The sequence below is a fragment of the Muntiacus reevesi genome, chromosome 5, assembly GCF_963930625.1.
Source record: "Muntiacus reevesi chromosome 5, mMunRee1.1, whole genome shotgun sequence".
Taxonomy (NCBI): Eukaryota; Metazoa; Chordata; class Mammalia; order Artiodactyla; family Cervidae; genus Muntiacus; species Muntiacus reevesi.
The window spans coordinates 17,162,841-17,190,736 of NC_089253.1; the positions used below are offsets into that span (position 1 = coordinate 17,162,841).

The 27,896-nt window shown below is 41.8% G+C and overlaps 2 protein-coding genes and 1 long non-coding RNA gene across 6 annotated transcripts in view; 2 read left to right on the plus strand and 1 right to left on the minus strand.

Moving 5' to 3' along the window:
* The window catches only part of NARS2 (asparaginyl-tRNA synthetase 2, mitochondrial), a 130,196-nt gene extending 122,694 nt beyond the window's left edge, over positions 1-7,502 (plus strand). The window contains exons 12-15 of one of the 3 annotated variants that reach the window (XM_065937014.1): positions 1,215-1,312; positions 3,319-3,345; positions 3,422-3,462; positions 6,684-6,820. In XM_065937014.1, the coding sequence (XP_065793086.1) occupies positions 1,215-1,312; positions 3,319-3,345; positions 3,422-3,431 (135 nt within the window). In that variant the 3' untranslated portion in view covers positions 3,432-3,462; positions 6,684-6,820. The other 2 variants (XM_065937015.1, XM_065937013.1) reach the window with 2 other exon arrangements.
* On the minus strand, positions 1,191-27,834 carry LOC136169201 (uncharacterized). Its single transcript, XR_010663399.1, has 5 exons — positions 27,773-27,834; positions 22,266-22,481; positions 19,602-19,713; positions 17,788-17,961; positions 1,191-1,325 (listed from the first exon to the last, which is right to left on the minus strand). It is a non-coding gene; the product is annotated as an uncharacterized lncRNA (long non-coding RNA).
* Positions 26,399-27,896, plus strand: part of GAB2 (GRB2 associated binding protein 2) — a 172,753-nt gene continuing 171,255 nt past the window's right edge. Inside the window, exon 1 of one of the 2 annotated variants that reach the window (XM_065937010.1) lies at positions 26,399-26,621. In XM_065937010.1, coding sequence (XP_065793082.1) covers positions 26,544-26,621 — 78 coding nt within the window. In that variant the 5' untranslated portion in view covers positions 26,399-26,543. The remainder of the gene's footprint in view (positions 26,622-27,896) is intronic. The other variant, XM_065937011.1, reaches the window with a different exon arrangement.

Here is a 27,896-nt window from a genome sequence, read left to right on the forward strand (position 1 = left end):
AAAAATGTAAATATTACTAGTAAGTGAAGAAATACAAGTTAAAATATCAAGCCATCATTTTACCCTATTACAATTTTTTTGTTGTTCTGTTACAAAAGTATAACACCTTTCTTGTAGAAAATAAGAAAATAGGAATAAAAGAAAAGAAATCATAGCAACACAGTTTATACCTCATTATGTATTATAGATGTCAGTCTTTTTTCTTCCATGTCTAAAATTTAACTGATGGTCTCCTCTTGATGTACACTTGAATTTGTTGTTACTGTAAGCAATACTGTATTAAATATTCTGTGTGTTGAATTTTTTTTCTTTTTTTTGCATCGCTGATTATTTTGTTGGAACTAGTTCCTAGAACTACTATTGCTGAGTCAAAGCAAATTGCACTTTTAAAGCTTTTGATTATCTTTTGCCCAGTTGCTGACCAGAAAGGTTGTATCAGAGGTATGAGAGTATTTAGTTTATGCATTCTCTAATCCATATTTGTTTCTCTCTACCATTTTGATAACACCAAAGTGTTATCTCTTTGTTTTAATTTGATTAACAATCAGAGCATATTTTACATGTACTAACATACTTCAAATTAAAGAAAAACATCATTGCCACATTATTTATGAAAGACACACACACCCTGAATATTCAACAGAAAGCTGTTAAATAAACTATACTTCTAAACAGTAAACTGTGCAGCTATTAAAACATTAAGTATGTGAAGTATTTTTACTAACATAGGAAAAATATTTATTGTATTATGTTGGCTAAGATAATGAGAATGGTAAATTTTATATGTAATTTGATCTCTGTTATACTTTTTAAGCATACAAGGAAAAAACCTGAAAAAAAATCCGCTAGCATGTAATTGCTTCTGCATGATCATAGGTGTTTTAAAATATTTTTATAATTATTAATACTTTCCACATTTTTTATGACTAACATTTACACCACATTTGTGCAGAAAACATATTTTTGTTAAGTATACCACATTAATGGTGCCAGAGGGGGAACTGTCCACCTGCATTTTATATTCTAAAGATAATAATTAAACATTTAGTATTAAAAGAGGAGACATGAACAGCTAAAATAAATAAGATTCTGTTTAACTGTAAGCAGTTAAACAGCCAGTCATCAAAATGTTGTAAGTTCCACTTGCTTCAGAAACTGACATTGTTGGGATGGTCTGAAAACAGAATGGTGTTTGTGAGTTTTTTCCTTTTCAGGTTGCTGCTGTTGATCTTCTGGTTCCCGGAGTTGGAGAACTCTTTGGAGGAAGCCTCAGAGAGGAACGGTACCATTTCTTAGAACAGCGATTGGCCAGGTACTGGTCAGAACTAGAAAAAATGAAATTTAAAAAATGGGAATGGGACACTCAAAGGCAGTAATGGCAGACTAACAGAATAGTACGTAGGTCTTAGTACCTGAGAGACCTGAATCTCAGATTCTGTGTGAACTTAAGCAAGTTGTTACTTAACCTCTCTGAGCTTCTCTTTCTGAAAGCCTAGAGCTATTATATGAAACACAATGATTTTTTTTTTTTGCCCACTACTTGTTTATCTCTCTCCCTATAGAAACAGCTTTTTTAAAAGTTAGTGATAGAAAAAGGGAAGGCAACTAAAGCCCCTTAAAGTTTGTTCTTCCCTTTTCTCTGTGTTTTGGGGGAAAAGGAGTTGTTGGATTTGGGTGTGTGTGGTTTTAAACTAAATCGTGCAGACAGGCTCTGAACCAGGGAAAGGATAAAGATGGAGGAAGAAAGAAACTAAAATTATCTGCTAAGCTAGCATTTAGAATAAGCAGTTTTCCCTTCCTCAGGTTTTCTACTATGTAAGTGTCTTGATTTAAGTATTTGAACAACTTTAACTCACTGTTTGAGACCTGGGAAATGTATCCATAAACACATAGAAAATGTTTTGGAGATGAGAAGTAGGGGAATCATGTTTCTAATTGAACTACCACTCCTGTATGTGCATGGTCTGCCAAAAAACCACAATGACTTCCTAAACTAACCAAGGTTATAAACCTCTGTTTTCCATGGTTTCCACTTTTACTGTGCCAAACTTTTTTTTAAAAAAAGACTTTCCCATGTTGAAGGTGTAATCTTTCTCTCCAGATAATACTAGGTTTCATAGTAACCTGGAAAAGTCTTGATTGTTTGACATGTTTGTTAAATTAGCCATTTGTAAGGCCTTCTCTTCCGAATGGAGAAGTGCTTAAAAGGTTGTTGCTTTTCCAAGATCCCAACTTATAAATCTGTTGAGTAACTTGGTTTTGTAATCCCAGTCATCTGAACTGCTCCGTTTGGTTTAGCATCCAGAAGAAAGGGGATAAATATGTTCTGGGAGGACTTTTTATCAACTAGACTACTAACTCCTTAGTATTTTTATAGTGTTAGGAAGTTCTGGGGAAATTGTGGAATTGAAGTGACAGTAAAACTCCTTAGATGGAAAGAATTTGAAGATTCTCTGGGGTTTTTTTTTCAAAGCACAATAAAATTCACACATGGCAAGAAATCTCATCTGTTGAAAGATTAATTGGTCTGTTTTCTGTACTTGCTTCCTTCCTTCAGGAAACCTTTCCTCATAACATTAAATGTTTACCTAATATCTGATAATATCCAAATTTATCTTTCCTAATTAAGTGGATATATGTGTTTCCCTATCTCCGGGATCTGTCTTTGACTTCTATCATGTTTTTCATATTTTTGCACATTTGAATTTTTCATAATCCTTATCACTTTGAGATACGCCATGGTCCCAAATACTTTTAAGGACTGAAATTAATTTTAATGAGTACTAAGAGCTTTAAATTTTATTAACATTTCTCAAATTGGCAAAAAAACAATTTGCAACCATATTATGAAGCAGCCTCAGAATCTATATTATTATTTAGTATTTTTAGTACTATTTCGTATTTTTAACTATTTTAATATTATGGAAAGAAAATTGTGTCTGTACATCCCTTGTCTGGGTGTGCCTTTAGACATCATTACGAAGTAGTAATAGTGGTTTTCTTATGTCACAGGACAATAAGTTTATCTCAGATGAACCCTCTCTCTAGGGCTCTGAACCTTGCTTTCTTTCCATAGCATTTGTCATTTGATAATATTAGACTGTTAGTTTTCCTAAGATTGGTTTTCTTACCTTTCTTACCACCTAATGAAGGTGCAGCTCCTCAACTGTATTATATATTGTTATTTAAGAGCACAGGTTTTGGTATTTACTTCTTTATAAAGAGCACTTTGCACATAACCCAGAATAAATGTCTGGTGGTTAGTATATTGATCTTATTGTCATTCTCTGAAAGAATTTTCTTATTTTCATTTTACAGATTAGGACTGACAGAAGCCTACCAATGGTAAGAACATGACCCCTGATAATTGTTGTTCTGGTTCTGGATCTGAGTGTTACATAGTTTTCACTTATATTTCCAGGGTGCTATAGAAGAGGATTAAAACAATGAACAGGTTCTGAGGTTAGTTATTCCCTTTGAATCTCTGAAAAGTAGTAGTAATAATGTCTGTCATTTATTTATTACCAATTGTGTGCCAGATAATAATGTTACAATTTTGATGGATATTGTTTTGTGTAATCATCACAATACCCCCTGAGTTAGGTGCCATTCTTAATCCCTTTTTATTATCCTTCCAGGCCTGGGACCTGGAGATGTTGACTATCTTAATCAAGAGCACACAGAAGCATAGAACTGGGACTTTGTTCTTAACCATTATGCTTCATTTTCTTAGCTCATTTAGGGGCTTGAGCTAAGTGATCCATGGGGTCTCCACCAACTCTAGGTGCTCCACCACCTAAGCTGCTTAGGGAAGATCATCTTTCTGCATTCCCAGATTGTTCTGGTGTTCTTTCCGCAGATCCCTTCTTCAAGTACTTTTAAGTATATACAACTTATTTATTTATTCATATTTCTGTAATAAAAGTCTTTCAGGATCTTGTGTAATAGTATCAACCATATTATTAACTCTTTTGCTGTCCTCAGCAGAGGGAAAGGTCAAATTACACACTTGCCTTTCGGTAATGGAGCTAGATTTCAGAGATGCAAAAAGCCTGAAATTGGGTTCAAGTAACGGCCCTTGATTGCTTTATTTATCAGTAATGAACTTTGGCATATTTAATCTCTCTGAGCCTTGGTTTTCTTGGTTATAAAATGGAATGGTAATATATACTTCACAGGATTTTTGTGAAGATGAAATGAAGCAGTATAAGTTAAGTGTCTACACAGAGTAAAAGTTTAGTTTAATTTCCTTCCGCCTTTCCTCCTTTAGTGCTGAGTTTTGCTATTAGGTTGATGAACCTGATTGTCACGCTTACGCATTTTACCTCAATTTATTTTCTGTCTACAAGATGTTATTCATAGTATATAAAAACTACCTATATATATATATATATATATATATATATATATATATATATATATATATATATAAAACTAGATATATCTTAATCATTGGTTTAGACTTTTTCTGGTCTTTATCATTTCAATACTACTCTTTTCCCAACTAAAGTTTTCAAATTCTTAACATCTCTAAATATAAGTATTTATTATTTTAAGAGACAACAGGCCCAAAATGAAGTCACTTGTGCTAAGCTCATATCCCCAAACTGAGACTTAATACCTGATTTCATTATAATTTCAACATCTCCCAGAGGTGGAATCTTGAACCAGAGAGTCTAGAATCACCTGGTCAACACTAGTGAGGTCATCTGCCTGATGGACACGTGTCATCTCCTAAAGGAAGATGACCTTGCCTGAAACCACTCACTCTTTGCTACTAACTTCCTTGTCCTGCCCCCTTCTGCCTAAAATCATTTTGTAGAGCTCCTCAGAGTTCTTTTCTGTTGCTAGGTGGGATCCTGCCTGATTGATGAATCATAGAATAAAGACTTTTAAAGTTTACTCATTGAATTTTATTTTTTAACAGCTGGAATCTGCTTCCTTTTATATGGTAATCATGGTATCTTAAAAGTGGAAATGACCTTAAAAATCTTCAAGTCTGTGATCTCTGCTAGTGTTCTACCACACTGAATGCGTAGCTACCCCAGGTGTCTAAGAATTTTTTCACTTCCCGTTTCTACATGCCCCATGCAAATGAAATCTGTAACTAGTTCCACAATTTTTTACCATCTCTTCTATAGAACCAATATAGCAACAATCAAACAAATACAGGTTCTTTTGAAAACTTATTTTTAGACATAAATCTTTCCATCTATCAAAGCAAAGGCAAGAAAAATACTACAGGCAGACTGCTTCTTCTGAATTCAGTTTCCAGGTATTTATGCCAGTGTTCTGACATCTGTGTATGAGAAATTGAAAGCCAGCTAAAGCTGGATACTGGACTTTTAGCAGCCAGCTCAGATCCTGCAGGTGTTTGTGGCAGGTGGTATGATATGCCTTTCATCTCATTTTCTCACTAAATCAAAGTATGTTCTGCCTCCATGCCTTATAAAGTTAAAGTTAATTTAGCTACCAAACATTTCAGTTACTCAAGACTGTGTTCCTTCCATCATTTCTGATCATGCTTACTAATCTCAGGTTTTATCCTAGATAACTTCTTTCTTATTGATGTCTCACTTGGTTGTAACTCACCTAGTTGTAGTTTGTTTTTTATTTTAGAAAGAGAAGTACTTAATTAGCTAAAATACCAATACATGTAGTCATTGTTATTAATAGTGGGGGAATAGGTTATAGTCTTTATTCTTAAAGAGCCAAATGCCTGCCAGCTGTGGTGTTTAAGTTTTATGCTGTATGTTTGTATATTTTACAAGTCATTCAAGAAACTATAAATTTATTTTAATCTGTATTGTATAATTCAGGAATTCCTACCATCAAATGAAATAATTAAAAGAGTTATAGAGTCTTCTTCTTGCTCTTTCTTTCATAAAATAACTGTATCCCAGGTTGATTTATTGGAATCTGAGTTTGAATCCTGAATGTACCATTTTCCAGCATGTAGTCTTAATGTGGGAGTAGAACGTGCATGGATGGACCTCAGAGGCTGTGTAGCCTTTCAGAAAAATGACTCTGGACATCTTCCACCAGGCTTAAAGCAGAGGAGTTGAAGTTTTTCCTCACTGCAGTCCTCAAGAGTATATTATTATGCCTTCAAACAATAACTCTCCATGTAGTAAGCATCTGTTTCTGGGTAGTCACTGGAGATAAAGGTTGAGTAAGATGCAGTTCCTGCCCTTGATGTAGCTTACAGACTAGTAGGAAGGGAATCTCTTTTTGTAATACATCAGGCAAACTGCTTCACCCTCCTCTATATATTGAACAATATGACTTTGATAAGAAAAAAAGAGCATTATCACTGATATACTAAGAAACAGAAGAGGAGTGTATTTAAAGAAAAATAATACAGTTCTTAGGAATTTTTCTGTAGCCTAAGGAGACAAGTTTTCTGTATATAAGTATCCAATAAAACAAAAAATTAGGATCATGTGACCAAAGCCCATGAACGCATAACAGGATTTGCCGCTGTTTCGTCTCTATAATTTTGGACAGATCACTCTAACACCTCTGTGTCCTTCATCTGTCTGTAAGGTGAAAAGACTGGTCTGCCACAGTGATGTGACAAGCACAAATGCCTGCAAGATACTTTTGAAACATAATATTCTATCATAACGTCTGATCTTAAATGAAGCATTTATAGGTAATGATATTCTGTTTTTCAAAATCAGGTATCTGGACCTCCGTCGATTTGGATCTGTGCCACATGGAGGTTTTGGGATGGGATTTGAACGCTATCTGCAGTGCATCTTGGGAATTGACAATATCAAGGATGTTATCCCTTTTCCAAGATTTACTCATTCGTGTCTTTTGTAGCTGGAAGACTGACTAAGGAAAACCACCCTGTGCCAGAGGTATTGCACATGAATATGCATATAGGAGAACAAAATTGCAAAAGTTTTCAACATGTAATTGTCATGCCAGAAGATGCCGGAAAAATACACGTGATCATGATTTTCTTAGAAAGTTGAAGGCATTTCTTGGAAACATGAACTCTCAATAGGTATTTATAGCAAATAAAATCTCAAAGCTATTGCATCAACTAAGAAAAAAGAGAAGAAATTGAACTAGATGGTCTCAAAGCTCCCTTCAAACTCTAGGATGGGATGACATTGTTTACTTTCCTTTGTCTTTAATCGTAGACCACTGCTCTCTATGACCTTTGACAAGAAACTACTGGCTAAAAATAAAATGCTGTTGGACCTTTGCTCCCTTGCCATTTAACTTGTGATAAATTCCCATCTTATTCTCAGTGCTTTACTAAAGAAGAAAATATTCCTTTTTTGAATCTTGAGTTAAGAAAGTTGCTATTGTGAATTGAAATATTTTTCATCAGACTGTGAAAAAAAATCACATTTAATAACTGTTGATCCTTAGGTATAAAAGCTAATGAGATGTATTAATTGTTCAAACTAATCACTGTCATGTTACAGTTTGTTTGTATTAGATGTTTGTAATGTTTCTGATAATCAATAAAAGAGATTCTTGATACCTATGAAAGAAAAGAAACAGGTTTTTAAATTCCATTTGGCCTTTTCCCATTGAATTTGGAAGAAAGGTATTTTTCATCCAAGAGGAAGATATATAGCTAAACCTAAAGGGTGGATAATTTGGAGTCAGAAAGTGATTAGAGAGCATATTAGAGTGAGAAAATCACTGATTTGGGAGTTTGCGACCTGATGGTTCTAGCAGGTACATTTATGAGTTTGGATCAGCCACTTACCCTGTATAAGCTCAGGTATAATTTTCCTCACAGACTTGATATAGTAATTATATAAAAGTGTGTGTGTGTTTAAAACCATAAAATGCTACCCAGATTTTTTAAATTCTATTTTTAGTCTTCATTGACATACAGGTACATGGACTTATGGCAAATTGTGAACTCAGAATTCATACACATCAAATAATTGTAAAAAGTCATGCATGCGTGAATAATCTATTTTTCTCAGTCTCATTAGATAACTTATCTTAGGTTATTTCCTAATGAATTTCTGTATGCACCTAACTCAAAATCAAACATTTGGAAAGAACTGCAGAACCTAGAGTTGGAAGTCATAGGAGACACCAAGATGTCAGGGTCAAAACTTCTGCCTAAAGCAGTGGGATCTGTGTATCTTGGCAGCTTCTTGGCAAAGAGCTCAGTACCCCACAAAACAGCTCATTGCATTTCTGAATCTAATTGGTTGCTGTTGCTGAGCTAAAATCTGCTTCCCTGGAACTTTAATCCTTGGGCTTAGATACCAAGTTTGGGTTGTTGTTGTCTAGTAGATAAGTTGTATCTCTTTTGCAACCCCATGGACTGTAGCCCTCCAGGCTTCTCTGTCCATAGGATTTCCCAGGCAAGAATACTGGAGTGGGATGCCATTTCTTTCTCCAGGGGATCTTCCCAACCCAGGGATTGAACTCACATCTCCAACATCAGCAGGTGGATTTTTTTTTTTTTTTAACCACTGAGCACCTGGGAAGCCTTGGGACAGCATAAAAGGGACAATTATGGCTTCCATATGACTTGTTTCAACCATGGGATAGTGAGATAAATTCATTTGTTTAGTCAGCAGATATTATCTGAGCTTAGTCTACATGCCACAAACTGTGCTAGTTGCTAAATAAACAGTAGTGCCCTGACCCTTGCCTTCATGGAATTTACAGTCTGTTAGAGAAGATATTCCAATGATAAGTAAACAAATGTATTGTTCAAAATGTGACCTATGCCCCAGGGTAGCACTGGTGTTCAAGAACCAGCCCGCCAATGCAAGAGACTAAGAGACATGGGTTCGATCCCTGGGTCGGGAAGAACCCCTGGAGGAGGGCACGGCAACCCACTCAAGTATTCTTGCCTGGAGAATCCCCATGGACAGAGGAGCCTGGTGGGCTATGGTTCATAGGGTCACAAAGAGTCAGACATGACTGAACCAAGTTATCACACATGCATGCGTAAAAGTTATAAAGAATAGGACAATCATAGATAAGCTTGCTAGAGGAGGCATTTCTGAAAAGATGATATTTAGCCTTAGACCTGGAAGATAAATTAGAGAAACTGTTTTAAAACATTCGTGACGTAAGTTAATTTGATTTGGCATTTAAGTCTTGATACTATATTTTGTGGAGCAAGAATCAAAAATATTCACAGGCCTGAAACCTGGATGCAGTAATAGTTTCCAAGGCTGCTAGGAATCATACCTGCAGTGATTTTTGAGGAACCAGATAGAATTGTGATGGTAATTAACATGATGGCTGGGCATCAAAAAGAATAGTGATAGAATACTGAATGGGAGAAACCCCAGTTTCTGGCCCCAGTGCCACCATTAGCTTCACTGTGGAGCTTTAGGCAAGTAAAATCATCCTTGTGGCCCCCAGTTATTTCAGCTGCAGAACTATCGTGTTAAAGTAGGTCAATTCTAAGGATCTGTCTCTTAATCTTCTATGAATCTATTGGACATAGTCACTAACAATAATTGATTTAGAGTCTGACTTTTAGATTTTCTTTTTTTAGTACAAACTTGGTCTCTGGTAATGTATAATAAGGTCGTTTAACAGTAGACTTAAGTGTGTTCAGTGTGTGTGAATGTGAGGTGGAAGGGGTTCCTTCTCAAGGCATCAAACATATATTCTTCCTTATCTTTTTGAGTCTCCAGGAGTGTATTTCCAAACTGTCACACTTATTCATTCTTTTCTCTCACAGTTGATTACATAATGAGTATCTGGTTGAAGCCAAACATTTGCCACTTATATAACAGCCTAGTAATTTCCCAGCTTTGACTCAGTAGTTATATTTTATCAATAAGTGAACAAACAGCAAGTACCAATGTCTGACAAGGATGGTGAAAAGCCGAAACTAGGGACTTCCCTGGTGGTCCCATACTTGAGAGATTGTGCTTCCACTGTAGGGAGCATGGGTTCCATCTGTAGTCAGGGAACCAAGATCCCACGTGCCTTGCATGTCCAAAAAATAGGGGGGAGGGGGGGAATGCCAAAACTAACCTGTTGCTTGCAGGCAGCATCAACAGAAAAAAAACTTTTAAATGTTAACTTGTCAGCTTATATGTGAATATCCAAATTCTACACAGAAACAGCATTGTATAATTCTGTGTATAATGAACAAAGGTATGTATTTAATAGTTAATGACAGTCTATTCTCTTATAGGACTTAATCTGTGAGTTAAAAGGTGATCTGAGGGTGTTTATTTTCTCTTGAGTAACCAGTTTCCAATGAGGGAAAAAATCAGATTCTGCTTTTCTAAGATTTCCAAACATTTCCTCAGAATAGTAACTCAAGTAAGAATGTATTCTAAAACTTAGAAATGTTTTTTCCATCATTAATTCCCTTTCTTGTTTCAAATTTTGAAGTAGGTGGAGAAAAATAGTTACTTTCCATCCGCTTATCCTCTTGCCTGGGGAACTTGTGCTATCAATTTTTTTTTTTTTTTTTTGGTGGGGGGTGGCTATGGTTAGGAGGGTCTGACAAGAACTTAATTGTGTAAGTGATTCATTCCAGATCTAGACAGAGCTCTCCCAGCCTCTGGCCGAGCCCAGAGACTCTGTCACAGAACAGCAAAGGGACTGTTTGACCTTTTGTCCCTCTAAAACGGGATTGGCCAGAAACGTCCCTCTACAGTGTTGTACGTTTATATTCTCTGTAAATTGAATGTAGACATTCAAGCATGACTGAACAGGCACTGAAGATGTGATTGGTGAGATGGATTAGCTCTACACTTCTTTAAATCTCTTACTTCAGATAATTATAGATGAAAGATGCTTATTTGAATTGGATTGCTATTCATGTATTTATTTTAGTAAGTGGTGAGGCAAGAACATAAAAATGCAGAGTTGAAAGACAGATTGGCCTGGATTGAATTGATAAGAAATGTCTGGGGCTTTTTGGCTTCTGATCAATATTTGTATTCAGTCTGCAATCTAAAGTATGTATAATAAAAAAAAAAAGAGGTGGGAGTAATATCTGATTGTAGTTCTTCCCAGTTTATATTCCAATTAAAAGATAGAAAAAGCTGGACTTCCCTGGTGGTCCAGTGGTCAAGAATCCTCCTGCCAGTGCAGGGGGCCACGGGTTCAATCCCTGGTCCAAGGAGTTGCACATGCCGCAGGGCAGCTAAGCCAGTGCACCACATACACCGAACCCACTCAGCCCACCCACCGGGCCCACATGCTGCAACTGAGGGAGCCCCTGTGCCTAGAGCATGCAACAAAGGAAGCCACCACAACGAGAAGCCCCCACACCACAACTAGAGAGAAGTGTACACAGCAACAAAGACCTAGTGCAGCCAAAAATAAATTACCTATTTTAAAAAAAAATGGAAAAAGCATTAAGGAAAGAGTGGAAAGCATCCTTAATCACCCTGAGCCAAAATGATTCAGTAGGATTTCTGTAAGATGGGTCTTGTTAGATCGTGGTCAGCACCCCTCCAGAAACCGAGACATTCACCATTGACAGGAGCCCTAGACTGCCCCTTGGATCAGCTAAGACTCCAGCTGGCTCCTGTAAAGTTTGGTTTGGAATCCAGTGGATTTACAGCCGTTATTAATACACTGTGTTGTAGTTTCTGGGGGACCTTTATAAGGAAATCTGGAGTTTAGATGGTTCTTAAACTGCTATTCAAGCAGCTAGTCATTGATTTAACAGTTTATGACTCTTCAACTACATCTTTCAGTTCATTTCATTTCAGTTGCTCACTTGTGTCCAACTCCTTGTGACTCCAGGGACTGCAGCACACCAGGCTTCCCTGTCCATCATCAACTCCCGGAACTTACTCAAACTTATGTCCATCACATCGGTGATGCCATCCAACCATCTCATCCTCTGTCATCCCTTTCTCCTCCTGCCTTCAGTCTTTCCCAGCATCAGGGTCTTTTCCAGTGAGTCAGTTCTTTGCATCAGGTGGCCAAAGTACTGGAGTTTCAGCTTCAGCATCAATCCTTCCAGTGAATGTTCAGGGCTGATTTCCTTTAGGGTGGACTCGTTGGATTTCCTTGCAGTCCAAGGGACTCTCAAGAGTCTTCTCCAACACCACAGTTCAAAAGCATCAATTCTTCAGCACTCAGCTTTCTTTATATTCCAACTCTCACATCATACATGACTACTGGAAAAACCACAGCTTTGACTAGACAGACCTTTGTTGGTAAAGTAATGTCTCTGCTTTTTAATATGCTGTCGAGGTTGGTTATAACTTTTCTTCCAGGGAGCATGTATCTTTTAATTTCATGGCTACAGTCACCATCTGCAGTGATTTTACTGTTCATAATTGTTATTAGTAATACGGCTATCATGTGGGCATTGTTCTACAGTTTACTATATTTTTTTTTAACATATCCACAATAGATTATGGACCTCATTCCTTTGTAGCTTACTGTGCCAGAAATTTGTTTGGTTAGATTAACTTGTTTGTTAATGGAGATTGGTTATTAGGAATTCCTAATAATCCTGGAGAGTAAGACTACAAATAAAGTTTACCACTCTCAGCCCACAGAGAAACTGAAAGCACAGAACTTTTTATAGTCATCAGCAAATCTTGCATCTTAAGCCCCAGTGCAGAGCACACTGGCCTCTGATTTCTTTGTTCTGTACAGGAAAAAGAAATTTAAGAATGTGATGGAAAATGATGCTTGAGCCCAAATACATTCTAGTAAAGAGAAACATGGACCCAGCAGTATACTTCAGCTCACTACGTGTTTTCCCTGTTTAATGAGTCTGTGTTCGTATTTTTCCTACCTTTCTCTTAGGATCATCTTAGAATATACATAGGGAGGTAGATGAAAGAGCTTTGATAGGAATTATTAATATACTCCCCAGAGTGACCAGCCTTTGATATTTCAAGATGATATTCTGAGAATAGAAACTTGGTGGGCCCTTGAAGCAAAGTTTTGGTTTTTTTTTTTTTCCATGCTATAAATACATATATATACAGTGAGAACTGTGTTTCGCAGAACCTGGTTTTTGTCACGTGCAGAATGTTCTCTGCACACTGGCTCAACAACAACTGCAGGTTTGCTGTTTTCCAATGATCCCAGATTTGAAAAATCTCTTAGTATATCCCTTCCCCTGTATATAATATATAAATTACTCCCCTCTATGTTTTTCCAAGTTTCTAATAATTTACCCATTGAACCATCAGTGAGTAAGAACTGTCTATCTTAAGAGATGACTTTTAAAAAAATTTTATTTATGCATGCATTTTTGGTTGTGCTGGATCTTCATTGCTGTTCAGGCTTTCCTCTAGCTGCAGTGAGTGGGGGCTATTCCCTAGCTGCGGTGTTCGGGCTTCTCATTGCAGCGGCTTCCTTTTTGCACAACACAGGCCCTAGGGCATGCAGGCCTCTAGGGCATGCAGTTGTGGCACGTGGGCTCAGCAGTTGTGGCTTCCTGGGCCCTAGAGCACATGTTCAGCGGTTGTGGTGTGTGGGCTTTGTTGCTTCGAGGCCTGTGGGATCGTCCCAGATCAAGGATGGAACCCCGATCTTCTGCATTGGCAGGCGGATTCTTTATCACTGAGCCAACAGGGAAACCCAAGAGATAGCTTTTTTTTTTAATCCTTGGAGAAATCTTGATTATAACCTGATAGTAACAGAACCTGCTTCTCCGTGGCATGCACATATAATACATGAGAAACCACCTCACACTTCCTTCTCCTCAGCCATCTCTTCTCCAGAATAGACTCTGTAACTGCTCGGTTGGGACAGTCTATCCTTCCCGGAAGGGCTGCACCCCACTAGGGTGTTCACCAGGCAGTGTATTCTGAAAGCAGGTCTTTCTCTTGGTCAAGGAATGCTTCCCTGCGCCATCCACTCAGCTGCTACCCAAGCACCCTGTGACACCAGTCGCAACGTTAGAAGGGCTTAACATCTCCAGTGGCTCCTTCCTGTCATCTTATAGCCTATAGTGGTTGTTCTTCCTCCTGTTATCTGTCATATGGAAAAAGCTCAGTTAATAGTGTCACAATGTTTGGGACAGTCCTAGCCCCCTTTATGTGGGGATTGCAGAAATGGACTTGGGTCATCTATTAATTTGCTATTGAATCTTTCACCAAAGATTTCCACCACTATTACATTTATTTTATTTATTTATTTATTTATTTATTTATTTGCATTTCCCTAACAGGCAGGAACTGAAGAAGGCAATGGCAGCCCACTCCAATACTCTTGCCTGGAAAATCCCATTGACAGAGGAACCTGGTAGGCTGCAGTCCATGGAGTCACAAAGAGTCGGACACGACTGAGCGACTTCACTTTCACTTTTCACTTTCATGCATTGGAGAAGGAAATGACAACCCTCTCCAGTGTTCTTGCCTGGAGAATCCCAGGGACGGGGGAGACGGGGGAGCCTGGTGGGCTGCTGTCTATGGGGGTCGCACAGAGTCGGACACAGCTGAAGCGACTTAGCAGCAGCAGCAGCAGCAACAGGCAGGAACTGATTCCTTATACAGTTAGGGTACAGCTGGCCAGTGATCTCTTTAAATGTAATTTCCATCTTCTACATCCTCCATTACAGGTTTCTGCATCAGGAAACTCTGGGGTCAGATTCCTGCCAGAAAATGTGCTAGATGTTTGGTGTCCTGGAAGGGGTGTTAGATGTAGAGGGAGAAGACTGTGGTTTGTGTCTGACATACTGCATACTAGCTGTGGAATCTTGAGCAGGTTATTTTATCTCTGAGTTTGTGTATGCATCTGCAAAATGAGGATAATATTTAACTTACAGTGTTGTGAGAAACAAGACTATGTGAAAGGGTTTCATAAATTGAAAACACTATACAAAGGTAAAGTCTTCAAAGGGAATCCCTTTCAAAACTCAAAAAAATCTGTATGAACAAAGATAATTATTGCATGTTGAATGAAATATTTTATAGCCATTGAAATTATAAGAGAAGATGTGTTGAAAAACAATTTTAACTATACTTTGTAATTGCAACAGTGTAAAAGCTATGTCCATGGACTACAAGTATATGGGGGGAAATGGAATCAGCTGTTTCAGGAGGTGGGATGGAGTGACTTTTCTCTAAAAACGTCTTTGGTGTATGCAGTTCAGTTCAGTAGACTCACTGTGCTGGGTGTGGTGCTCCATTCTGTGGATACAGAGATAAATAAGAGGTGCTCCCATGACTCAGGGACTCCCCTTTCGTATAATCTTTGCCAAAGCTGATTATGTGTAAGAATCACCTGGGAAGCTTATTAAAAATTCAGGTTATCCTGGTACCACCCTGGAAAGTCTGTTTTGCCCTAAAAGGTCTAGGATGGAGCAGCCCACAATTTGCATTCTTTTAACAGTCACCCTGAATAATTCTAATTGTTGTTCACTCAGTCATGTCTGACTCTTTGTGACCCCATGGACTGCAGCATGCCAAGCTTCCCTGTCCTTCTCTATCTCCCTGAGTTTGCTCTAACTTATGTACATTGAGTTGGTGATGCCATCCAACCATCTCATCCTCTGTCACACCCTCTTCTCCTGCCCTCAGTCTTTCCCAGCATTAGGGTCTTTTCCAGTGAGTTGGCTCTTGGCATCTGGTGGCCAGAGTATTGGAACTTCAGCATCAGTCTTTCCAATGAATATTCAGCATTGATTTCCTTTAGGATGGACTGGTTGGATCTCCTTGCAGTCCAAGGGGCTCTCAGAGAGTCTTCTCCAGCACCACAATTTGAAAGCATCAGTTCTTATTTGCTCAGCTTTCTTTATAGTCCAATTCTCACATCTGTACCTGACTACTGGAAAAACCATAGCTTTGACTCTATGGACCTTTGTCAGCAAATTGAAATTTCTGCTTTTTAATATGCTGTCTAAGCTTGTCACAACTTTTCTTCCAAGGAGCAAGCATCTTTAATTTCGTGGCTGCAGTTAACTGTCCACAGTGATTTTGGAGCGCAAGAAAATAAAGTCTGTCACTGTTCCCATTTTCTTCCCCATCTATTTGCCACGAAGTGCTGGGACCAGATGCCATGATCTTAGTTTTTTTTTAAATGTTGAGTTTTCAACCAGCTTTTTCACTCTCCTCTTTCACCTTCATCAAGAGGGTGTGATCCACACAGTCAAAGGCTTTAGTGTAGTCAGTGAAGCAGAAATGGATGTTTTCTGCAATTCCCTTGCCTTTTCTATTATACAACGGATATTGGCAATTTGATCTGTGGTTTCTCTGCCTTTGCTAGTCCAGCTGGAAGTTGGTTCACATACTGTTGAAGCCTGGCTTGAAGGATTTTGAGTATTACCTTGCTAGCATGTGAAATGAGTGCACTGTGGGTAGTTTGAACATTCTTTGGCATTGCCTATCCTTGGAATTGGAATGGAAACTGACCTTTTCCAGTCCTGTGGCCACTGCTGAGTTTTCCAAATTTGCTGGCATAATGAGTGCAGTACTTTAACAGCTCAGCTGGAATCCCATCACCTCCACTAGCTTTGTTCACAGTGATGGTTCCCCAGGGCCACTTGACTTCGCACTCCCAAGATGTCTGGCTCTAGGTGAGTGATCACACCATCGTGGTTATCTGGGTCATGAAGATCTTTTTTGTGTGTATTCTTGCCACCTCTTAATATTCTTGCTTCCTCAGACAACTGTTTTGCCTTGTTGCATTTCTTGGGGATGGTTTTGGTCACTGCCTCCTATACAACATTAGGAGCCTCCATCCATATAGTTCTTCAGACACTCTATCGGCTCTAATCCCTTGATCTACTTCCACTGTATAATCATAAGGGATTTGATTTATGATTTAGGTCATATCTGAATGGCCTAGTGGTTTTCCCTACTTCTTCAATTTAAGTTTGAGACTGGAGTACGTTGTCATATCCTTGTCCAGGGGATCTTCCCAACCCAGGGATTGAACCCACGTCTCCTACATAGGCAGGCAGATTCTTTACCACTGAGCCACCTCTTGCATCTCCTGCATTGGCAGGTGGATTCTTTACTACTGAGCCACCTGTGAAACCCAGATGATTCTAACATAGATGGTTTAATATCACACCATTAGTGTGAAATCTTCAATGGGGTCTTAATGTTTTTACAGTAAAAAGTAATAATTACACAGATCTGCTCACTGAAGAATTTGACTGTTCTGTCTGGACCTTTGAGCTGGCTTCTGTGCCTCTCTGTCAAGGACTGGACAGCCATTCCACAGAATGATGTGGCCCTGGAACCCGTGCGGCCCAGATCCTGCTGCACCTCTTGACCTCTCTCTCTTCCTCTCTTCCTTTCTCTTCCACTCCCTCGCCCGTGTTTTTCTCTGTGATGTGTTTCTCTCCCACTCTGATTCCTCCTTTGCCTGTAATAAAGTGACATCCAGGTGCTTCCCCTTCCTTTATCCACCGCTCCCCCAACCAGACATGTCAACTTTATTGAAAAGACCCAACTCACTAACTTGTGCTGGAAGGCTCTTGTATCTGGTTAATGTTTCTCAGAAAGTGTAGGAGTGGGCTGTTCATGGATCAACAACCACAAAAATAGGTATGGAAACTTTCGGGTGTTTGTTTTGACTGTCATTTCACTCTTGATTAACTTTTTTCTCATGGGTTGGCAGCCCTCAACAGAGTCCTGTCCTGCCTGTCGAGCTGGAGTGCGCCCTGCACCCTGGCTGAGCACTGCCTGTCTCCACACGCCTGTGATCGGGCTCGGGTGGCTTTCTCAGCTACACACCTGTCGCCTCTTAGTCACCCAGATTCAAGATATTAACAACTCTAACCACACTCTCCGAGGCCATGGGGTTTTATTTCAAGAGTGGTGACACTCCAAAATGCAGCTAGGATTGCTACACTTTCATACGTTTGTTAGTATTTGTAGTACTTGCATATCAGGATACCAGGGGTTGGCCAGTGGCTTCCAGACTCCCTCCCTCCATTATGCTCCCTCAGTACCATATGCAAGTTCCAGTCGTCTTACGCTGTCATTTTTCTCCTCTGTCAGAACATGAGCTTCGTGAGAGGAGAGGGCATTTATCTTTGTCTAGTGCCTTGGGGAGTATCTGGAACATAGTGAGTACTCATTAAATAACCCTTGAATGAATTAGCTGTCCCCCCAAAAAAGGGAAGTGTGTCTATTAGACAAAAGGGAAATATTCCTTAAAATATAACTCCCAAACTGGTTTTCTCCCCTAAATGTCTGTAAAATCTTTCATAAATTGAACTTTTAAACTAGGCTTTTCAGCCTTGCCTGAACATAGAACAAAAACTCAGGAATGAGAAGTAACTATGAGTTCAACTCGTAATTTGTTGCTGAAATCTGTTACTGAATGTGAATTCCAAGGGTGTCTCTCCAGCACTGCTTCCAGAGTCCAGTGACTTGGTAGGCTTCTCAGGAGCCTCCCCACACGGTTCATCATCTCATAGCCAGCACATTGCCAAAAGCCTGGTATCTAGCAGGTGCCCGGTGAACATTTGCTGAATGAATGTATTTGATTGATGGAAGGAATTCAGAAGCAAGTCCTAAGATGAACTATTTGGAGTCACTCATATTTTCAGTTAGTGGTTTTCTCCACCTTGCTGTCTAAATCTAGACAAGTTTCTTGTCTAAAAATTGAAGGAGCTACTGCTTACATCATCTAATTGAACAAACGTTAATTGATGCCTACTCTTGTGCCTCTCTGTGAGGCACCAGAAGACAGGTAAAACCTAAGCCCTTTCTGTTTGTTCCCTTATAGTTAGCTGATCATTTCTCATGCTCTAACATTGCTCACCTGCCACTTGTAGACACCCGCTTATCTGTTTCTCTCCCCAGAAATACCTTGAACTTCTTAACAAGACCTTGATCTTACCTCAGTATTCCTATGCTGAACTTGTCATACATAGTTGGTTCTCAGAAAATCTTTATTGAGAATTGAATAACAAGCAAGTATGTAAAACCCCTAAGTTTTATATATACCTAAATATATGAATATAAACATATTTTGTATTTGAATAGAAATATATGCCTTCCTAAGTATTTTCTGAGTTTCAGATGATAAATACTGGATATGTTCTGAAAGAAATAAGATTGGTGTTTGTGTCTCTATTAAACACCTCTCAAGGTATCTAGTTAGTTATTGAACCCATCTTTCACCCAAGAATCCCCCCACCCTTATGCTAGCCGGGTGGCCCACCGATGTTGGGGGGACATGAGCTTCCCATGCTGACAGGGCTAGGGGTGGATACCTGACCCCAAGTGGACCAGTCTCTTTCCCTCTAAGGAGACTGGGGGTGACAGAGCCTGGACTGGTTGCTTGAACCAGGAGCACATAACTTAGGAGCCACAAGACAAACATGTACCATAAGAGGCAGAGGAAGCAGTTTGCAGGGAGAAAGAACTACGGGCAAAATACTCAGAAATGAAGACCCATATGGCCTGTGAGAGACACACAGACACATACAAACTGGCTGCCTCGCTCTTGCTACATTTAGTCCTTGGTTGCTGTTCGTCCTGAGGCCACAGTCAACTTTTTCTTGGGTTCCATGAGATATACCTTTTCTTTCTTTTTTTTTTTTTTTTTTTTACCAGTTAATTCCCTGTAGGGGCATAAGCAAACTTAAAATGGGTATCTGCTTTTACAACTAAAAAAAGACACTAGTACACTAATAGCAAAAAAAAATCTTGTTATTCTTTGTCTCATTACCTTTTTATCACACTTACATATTATTTCAGAATATTTGTTGGTCAGGAAATTATTTAGATGAGGAATTCCTGATAAATAAGGTGCAGTAGGAGGGTGATGACTTCTTTGCTTTTCAAGTTTCTTGATCCCCTAAATCACAAAAACAGAAATGAATGGAGACTTATTTACAGACGGGATTGGATACATATGAGATCTTTTTTGAACTACAAAATTGAATTAAAGAGGTTTTGAAGAACCAACACATTTGGCAGCTTCCCAAGACATCTATTTTTGAAGATTCTGCTTTCCAGAACTGTTGAAGAATGGCTTTTGTCACGGGCCTTAGCTGTGTTTCAGACTAGCCAAAACTGAAAAGTGGGAAGAGACTAAATAAAGCATGTGTGTGCCTAAAGCAGCTCAGACCCTGCTTTTGGGCTGGCATAAACACTGACAGCCAGATCCCTCAAAGTAAGATAAAGACTTTGTTCTGCAGAAATGGTTCCAAATATGAAGTTATAATGATGTCTGCCAACATGTTCTCACCACTCTAGGAAAAGAAAACAACAACAACAAATAAGTTTCCAGCTCTTTTCTCAGTGGACCCTCTGGACCTTGGAGAAGCTTGCATGTAATTTGACTGCAGCTACTTTCTTTTTTAGTTAATTGTATTACATGTGCCTCATAACTTCTAATCCCAGCGGGGCTGTCATTTAGAAGGGGGCTTGGGGGAAGGCTGTTTTAATTCTGGCTTTTGTTTCAGCCACTAAATGTAATGCCACATGATTGTTGACCCAACAGTAATCCAGTTAAAAAACAGTCTTCAGAGTTACTGCATCATCAAAATTAACCCTGATTACATCAAATTATGTTGAAACAGACCACAGCTGTTTGTCCTGTTGAAGCAACTGCTCAAGAGCTCATCCAGAAGATACATCTGGGTGTCAGGAAAATACATTTTGGGTTTTATTTTTGCTTCTCAATGTAAATGGAGGAGGGAAACTCTCTGTTCTGCCCAGAGTGCTTGGTGGGAGCTGAAAACCTTGTGATTCTCCAAATTCAAAAATCTTCTTAATTCCAGAAATGAAAAAAAAAAAAAAAAAAAAAACCTGATATTTTCTGTTTCAATTTTCTATAGGAAGAATGTAAGAAGGAAATCCAAATCTGTTGAGTATTACTCTTATCAGCAAAAAGAAGTGGAACTGACTAGACAGGACAGCGGGATTTTCTGTGGAGGGCTGTATGTACTGGTGTTCTGGGCTGGCTCATGCCAGCCTGTGAGAAGGGATTGTTAAACTATGGAAAATTTTGCAAGCTGATTGCTAAAGAATAACACTGAAATTAAATTATCATTAAAAGTGGAAAATAACAGGTATTGGAGAAGATGTGGACAGCTTGGAATCCTCACACACTGCTGCTTGAAATGTAAAATGGTGTAACCACTGTGGGAAACAATAAAGAGTTCTGTAAAAAGTTAAACACAGGGTCACAGTGTGACTTAGCAGTTTGACTCCTAGCTGTATAGTGAAGAGTGTGAAAACATAGATTCACACAAAAACTTGTACATGAATGTTCACAGCAACATTACTCATAACAGTCCAAAAGTAGAAACAACTAAAATATGTATTAACTGATGAGTGTATATAAGTAAAACATGGTACATGGCTATAATGGAATATTATTCAGCCATAAAGAGGAATAAAGAAAAACTGATATGTCACAACATGAATGAACCTTGAAAACGTTATACAAAGTACAAAGTCAGGCACAAAAGGCCATGTGGTATATGAGTCAGATTATAGGAAATATTCAGAATTGGCAAATCCATAGAGGCAGAAAGTAAGTTAGTGGTTGCCAGCAAATGCTGTTGGGGAAATGAAAGGTGACTGCTAATAGACATGGAGTTTCTTTGGGGTGATGAAAATGTTTTAAAGTTAGATAGCAGTGATGGTAGCACAACTCGAGAATGTACTAAAAACCAACAAATAGTACAGGTTAAAAGCATGATACTTCTGGTATGTAAATGATACCTTAATTTAAAAACTAACCAGAATTCATCAGTTACTAATTATTTTGATACATTTTACTATTTGCTCTTGGCATTATGTCTATTGTATCTTTTTGATGTAAATACTAAAAGTGTATTACTGTGCATCTTTTAACTCTATTTGAAGACATGAAGTTGATAGCTTGAAATCATTAATAGTTGGCGAGAAAATTGTGGGGAGGTTCATATTTGCCTCACAAAAATTGTCACATACTACAAATCAAAGCTACTACGGACACTACCAAAGAGCCAGGTTTTAAACTTTTACCAGCCCATCACTGGCTGTATGGGTCCAACAGTCATCTTGGATAACTGGTGAAATTAGTTAGATAATCTCCTGTGGCATTTAGATCCCCAGCGAAACAGAGACTAACAAATCTGCACGGCAGCTCTGCCTGCACTTGGCGCAGAAGAAAGGCATTTCTGGTCCACTGTGCTATGAAACCCAGCTTGAGTCAGGGAACATGATTCCTCTGGCCCCTGCTAGTATTGTGTGTTGGTACAAGTGACAGCGCCCTGCTACATTGTCTGCACAAAGCCAGATACCAGATAAACCACAAATGATTTTAATTCTTAGTCCCAGACAGGAGGTTGTCTGGGGAATCTGTACAGCAGATTTGGAAACCAAGGGTTAACAAGTGAAACTTCAAAGAATTACCTCCAGCTGCTCAGCTCCTCCCATCAGGCCAGTCCCTCTGAGTTTCAGCGCTTCAGCTGCTTTCAGGTGCCCTCTCAGATACTGGTGTGGATGATCCAGAGTTCTGGATGCCCCAAGGGTCCACAGCTCTCACTTGTCATCCTTTAAGGGTTGGTTCCTTCATTCTCAAACGTTTACTGAACATCTATTTTGTGCCTGGCACCATGCTTGGAGGTTCTGGGGATACAGAAAAAAAAAAAGGAAAACGCAGTCCAGCCTTCGGGGAACTCACAGTTCTTTGACAAGTAAACAGGAACTTGGACAGTGTGATAACCCAGTTTATACAGGTGCAGTGTGACCCTTAAGAATGAACAACTGTTTGGGGAGTTGGATACATGAATTTTAGGGAAAGGGGTCTTGAGATAATCTGTTCAAGGCCTAATTCAAGGTAGAAGGACTCTGAAGGAGGTAAGGGGTCATCTTGCAAAGTAGGGTTTGGAGTTCTAAGGCACTTTCCCAGGGACCTTGACAGCCTTTGTTCTTCCAAGACTATGGTACCTGATTTTGCAGCCTGATCTGGGTGGGGGGAGTGTGATGTCACCACCATGGCAGCAGAGATGTCCCAGGAACCTAACTGCCCTAAAACAATTAGCACAGGTTCTTATTCTTTACAAAGGAGAAATTGGGGAACGACTTGCTCAAACTTTTCTCTTTCAAGAAAGCTTATTTCCAGAATGTCTCCCATTGGGTGTAACAGGGAGGAAACCCGGTTAGGTCTTCAACCACACTCCAAGCTCACTTCCAGATCTCAGTCCCACCCAAACGGTGAAAGGTGATTTGAGTAGGTCAGATTATTGTGTTAGAGGGAAGCAAGTGGGCTCAAAGCACCTGGGTATTAAAGAGGCTCCCACCTCAACATGCCTGAGAAACAAGTGTCCTGAAAGTCACCAGCTGAGGTGGCCCAGCTGGTCATACTGACCTTGACAACAGCAAGCAGAAATTAACCTGTCAACTAAACTGAAAGGGAGAAAAGGCAGAAGGGTTAGGACACAAACATCTATTCCCACCCCCAGTCCGATCACTGACGTCAGGCTTGGCGTGGGCGGTATTAATCACCCGGTCTGGTGTGCAGTTGAGGACATTTCTTCCAGCCGGCTCCTGGGAGCGTTCCACCAGCCATGCACCTGCCACCGGCCACAAAGCCTCAACTCCCAGACAGGCACGGATGCAGGCTGTCGCTGACGACACTCAAAAAGTCAAGAGTGCGCCCTTTAGAACTCAGGCTCTGTGGGGGGAGGGGCGGGAGCAAAACATGGTGCTCTGGCTTCCTCCCAGGTGTGCGTTTCTCTAATCTCTGCAGTGCCCCTCCAGAGAAACCCTCCTCATAAGACGGGCCATTTCCTGGGGATTTAATGAATACAGAATTAACGGCGCTCCTTGCAGCGGGCCATTAATTCCCCCAGGAAATACCTGTGGTCTTTAATCAAAATTGCCTAAATTATAGACTAGTGATGCACGTCCTCTCGGGAGAAGGGGGTACTGTCGTCCCAACTGGTTCCAATAGATGGCGCCGATCTTCATCTAAATAAATCATTCCGATAATTTGTTTTCCATTCCTCCCCTGTGAAAACCAAGGAGCATTAAAAAAAAAAAACAACAACAACAAAGGCAAGGAATGGAGAGGACTTAGCAAAGGCCCAGACAGGAACGTCCTGTGCGAAGGCTGTTCTAGGCCGGGCTCATACCTCAGGCCCAGAAGACTGAGCTACATGGGGGTGCAGCCAGGGACCTCAGCAGCAGTCCCTCCACCGGTGAGCAGCCCTAGCTAAGTACCGGCAACTGAGTAATGAAAAGGTTGGGGAGGTGGGGGAGCACCAAGAAGAGCCCCTTCATCTAACTTTTGGGGGAGGAGGGGTATGTTCAGAGAAGACTTCTGAAGCTGATACTCTGTTGTATTTCAAGGCCCTTCTGTCATTGGCCTCGAAATGTTTCCACATGAAATTGTAAATAAAATATGGGCGGATGGCATCTTTAGTTAAACAAAATAAGACCCTCAAGAGTTTCTGGCCAAGTGTAGCCCAACTCCCAACTAATGGTTGCTGAACAGTCTCCCAGTCTGTCTTGAATCCTATAACTATAAAAAGATATGTAACAGAAGACTACTCTTCTAAGGAAAGATAAGGCCTCCTGTGTGTATGCCTGACTTGCATCATAAACCTCAGCTGCAAACAAGGCATGCAGATTTCTCAGACTCTGCAATCCCTGAGACTTGGCACCATGACTCAGATGTGAATGAAGTCAGAGGATTGCTTTATTTTGGTCAGGAGTCACCGCCTCCTGACCGATTTGACAGGCTCTGAGTATTTTGATATTTGGGTCACGGGTTTTATAGAAGGTACTTAAAGCCAGAGGTTAAAATGGCCATCATTCTGGTGGTAGCCCTTACATGTGTCTTAAATATCCCTCCGTTGAAAGGCTAAAAGGCCCTGGTCCCCGAGATAGCCTGACTGTCTTGGTTTTACATACAATCCAGCAGCACACCGGATAGTGAAGAAAATCAGTGAAAATTGGGTCCAGGGTTGCTGATTGCTAAACCTTCCCAGGTGCTTAGAAGAGCTAAGCATAGAATATAGAATTAGCTTTTATAAACTGAAATGGTTGAGTTTCCCGCAACCCAGCAAAGATCTGTAAAATCAGAAGTATGTCCAACAGCTTGCAAGAGCTAGCTTTGCTGCACAGAGACAGGGAGATGAGCAAAGTAGCCTTGGTCTGATGTCTTCGGGGAGTGCAAGATGCCACCGGATCCACTCCGGTGCCCGCAGCAGTTCCCTATTGCTATAACGGGTTACTATCCACTCTTCAAAGAAATCGGGTCGGGGGTGGAGAGCCTAACCTTTTAAGGCTGCTTGTAGAGGTACTTTGTGAGTTGAAAAGAGCCTTTAACCAAAGGTTTCCGGTTTTGCTGAGTTTTTTTCCCCCTGTTCCCTCCCCACAAAATGCTGGATTCTTCAGGTATGTGCTTCTGCGTTCTCCATCTCAGTTAAGCCTTTCCACAACGCAGTAAGAGGCATCTGCATCATATGAGTCCCAGAGAATTCTCCTAACCTTTGTCAGTAAGTTGGAGCGCTGAAGAATTTTGACCCCAGTTTTTTACTCTACACCATCTTGCCTTCCAATTCACTATGAAATAGTATTTTTGACCCATTTTTGCCTCCTTGATTCTACAGATCATAAGAATTTTCTTCTACTGAATTGCTTTTCCCAGAGGCAGTGTGGGAGCCAGCGGAACTTTATTGTCTGATAATAGTGTGTTAGTCGTTCAGTCGTATCCGACTCTTTGCAAACCCATGGACTGTAACTCGCCAGGCTCCTCTGTCCATGAAATTCTCCAGGCAAGAATATTGGAGTGGGGTTGCCAGTTCCTGCTCCATTCTGATAATAAGAGGACCCTAAATTAATGCGGACATGAAAACAATTCTCCACTTTAAATAGATGAGCAGTACCACTCCCAACGCCGACCCATCCCTAGAATGAGAAACCTGACCGCACTGCCAGGGCTTTGGGCCCTTAGGCTATCTGTGAAATGGGAATAACACACCCCACTCAATTTGGAGATTTGTAACGAAGATCGTATAAGCAAGGAACGTACGCCCAGCCCAGCACGTAGTAATCTGGTTTTGTTTGTTTATTTTCTTCTCCCACCAAGGGGGTGAGAGAGTTAATGAAACTCTTGGAAAGCGGATCACTCATTTCAGCCAGAACCTGACCCACTGAAACCTGAAACTCAGGGAGAATGGACAGGACAGGGGAGCAGCCCTCGGGCCCCTGGCTGACGACCCTCCGCGAAAGGTCGCTTCACCATCGAGGGCGCGCAGTTCCTGCCCATCACCCCACGCCCACCAAGGGCGCGGCCGCCTGCCCCGCTGACTGCCGGAGGCTTCGGGAAAAAGACCCCGGGGGGCGCGGCCAGCCGCGGGCGCCCCCGAGAGCCTTGGGCCCAGGGCGCGAGGCGGTGTCCGCGCCTCCGCAGGCGGCCCGCCCGGGGGCGCGGCGGGCTGTGGGCGTGGCGAGCGCGCGCCGCCCTTCCTGCCGGGGCGCCCCCGCCGCGGCCGGGCCGGGAGAACGCGCGGGTGCGCGCGAGGCAGCCGGGCCGCGCCGCCTCGTCCTCGCCCTCGCCCCGCGGCCGCCCGCCGCCCCAGCCCCTCCCCTTCGCCGCGAGCCGCGCACCGCCGGCCGGCTGAGCCAGCGGCCCGCGCCCTCGTCCGCCGACCCCGCGGCGGGCTCCGGGCGGCCGGCAGCATGAGCGGCGGCGGCGGCGACGTGGTGTGCACCGGCTGGCTGAGGAAATCGCCCCCCGAGAAGAAGTTGAGGCGCTATGTGAGTGCGGGTGGGGGCGAGGGGCGCTCCGCGGCCTGCCGACGGGCCGGGCGCCCGGGAGGGTCCGCGGGCGCGCGGGCGGGGGCGCCGGGAGCGGCCGGCGCGCCCCGCGACCCGGGGCTGCAGCACACCTGTCACAGGTGCGCCGCCGAGGGGCGGGGCGGGCGGCCGGCCAGGTGAGGCTGCGGCGCCTCCCGGCCAGCCTCCCGTAAACTAAACCCAGCATTGAAGTTTGTATTGATTGTTTTCGGAGACGGAAAAGAGTTGATTCCCGAGGCCGGGGGGTCCGTACCGACCCCGAGCGGCTCCAGCCTGCGGGGCTCGGGGAGTGGGCGGGAAAGGGGGGGCGTAGGCCGTGGGGCCGCGCGGCCGGGCCCCCCACAAAGGGCGGCGCGCCTCCCACCCTTTCCCCCCGCGCTTTCCCTGCCTGCCCCTCCCGGTGGCCGCCTGCTTCCTTCCAGTCCACAGCCGCTGCATCACGGGCAGCGTCAGCAGCATGTGCAGCCCTTGTATTAAGTGACTCATTTGTTTGTCCCCCTTCTTTGCCTTTATGCTGTATGTCTCTCACATGCATCCCCCACCCCACGAAGGTGACACTGCAGTTTGGTCTGCCACGACTGGCCCGGCTTTTGTGTTGTGCAGCTCTTTGGCGTCTGGGGTCAGGAGAAATCAAGGGTCTCAGTTGCCAGGTGGTGCTAGCCGACAGTGTTTACCGAAATTACCGGGACAGCCGCTCCCTTTTAAGTGAGAGGCTCCGTATCCTGGGGAGGGTCGTGCAGCCTGGTTTGAGCAGTGAGGGGTCTGGTCCCACCCTCTCCGCCCCCACCAGAAGATGCCTAGCTTGTTGGGGTCAAAGTACAAGATGGTGCCGCTGACAGAGATTTGGCTGAAATCAGCCCTGGGTTATTCGACTGAGTTTGGAAATAGAAGCAAGGTCGCTAAAAGATGTCCGGGTCTCCCATCCTCTCCTCTCCCCTTGCTGTGAAATGCCCTTGTTAAACTGCCTGTCCGTGCTGGACTCTGGGATCGTTCCCACAGCATGGAAGTGAGCCTTGCCTTCCAGCTGCAGTGCATCAAGAGAGCTCTGAACAGACCCTGCCCGCTGTCAGCTGCGCCCGTGGCTGTCCGCAGAGGGAGAGGCGAAAGCTTACCAGAGTTTCCTGTCTTGGCTCCCCAGATCAGAACCAAGGGACTTCTGGCCTCTGGATTGAGGAAGTGACATTCTGTTTTTCAAAGGAAGTGTTGTTGGGGAGTGCAAGTGAGTGTGTATGTAAA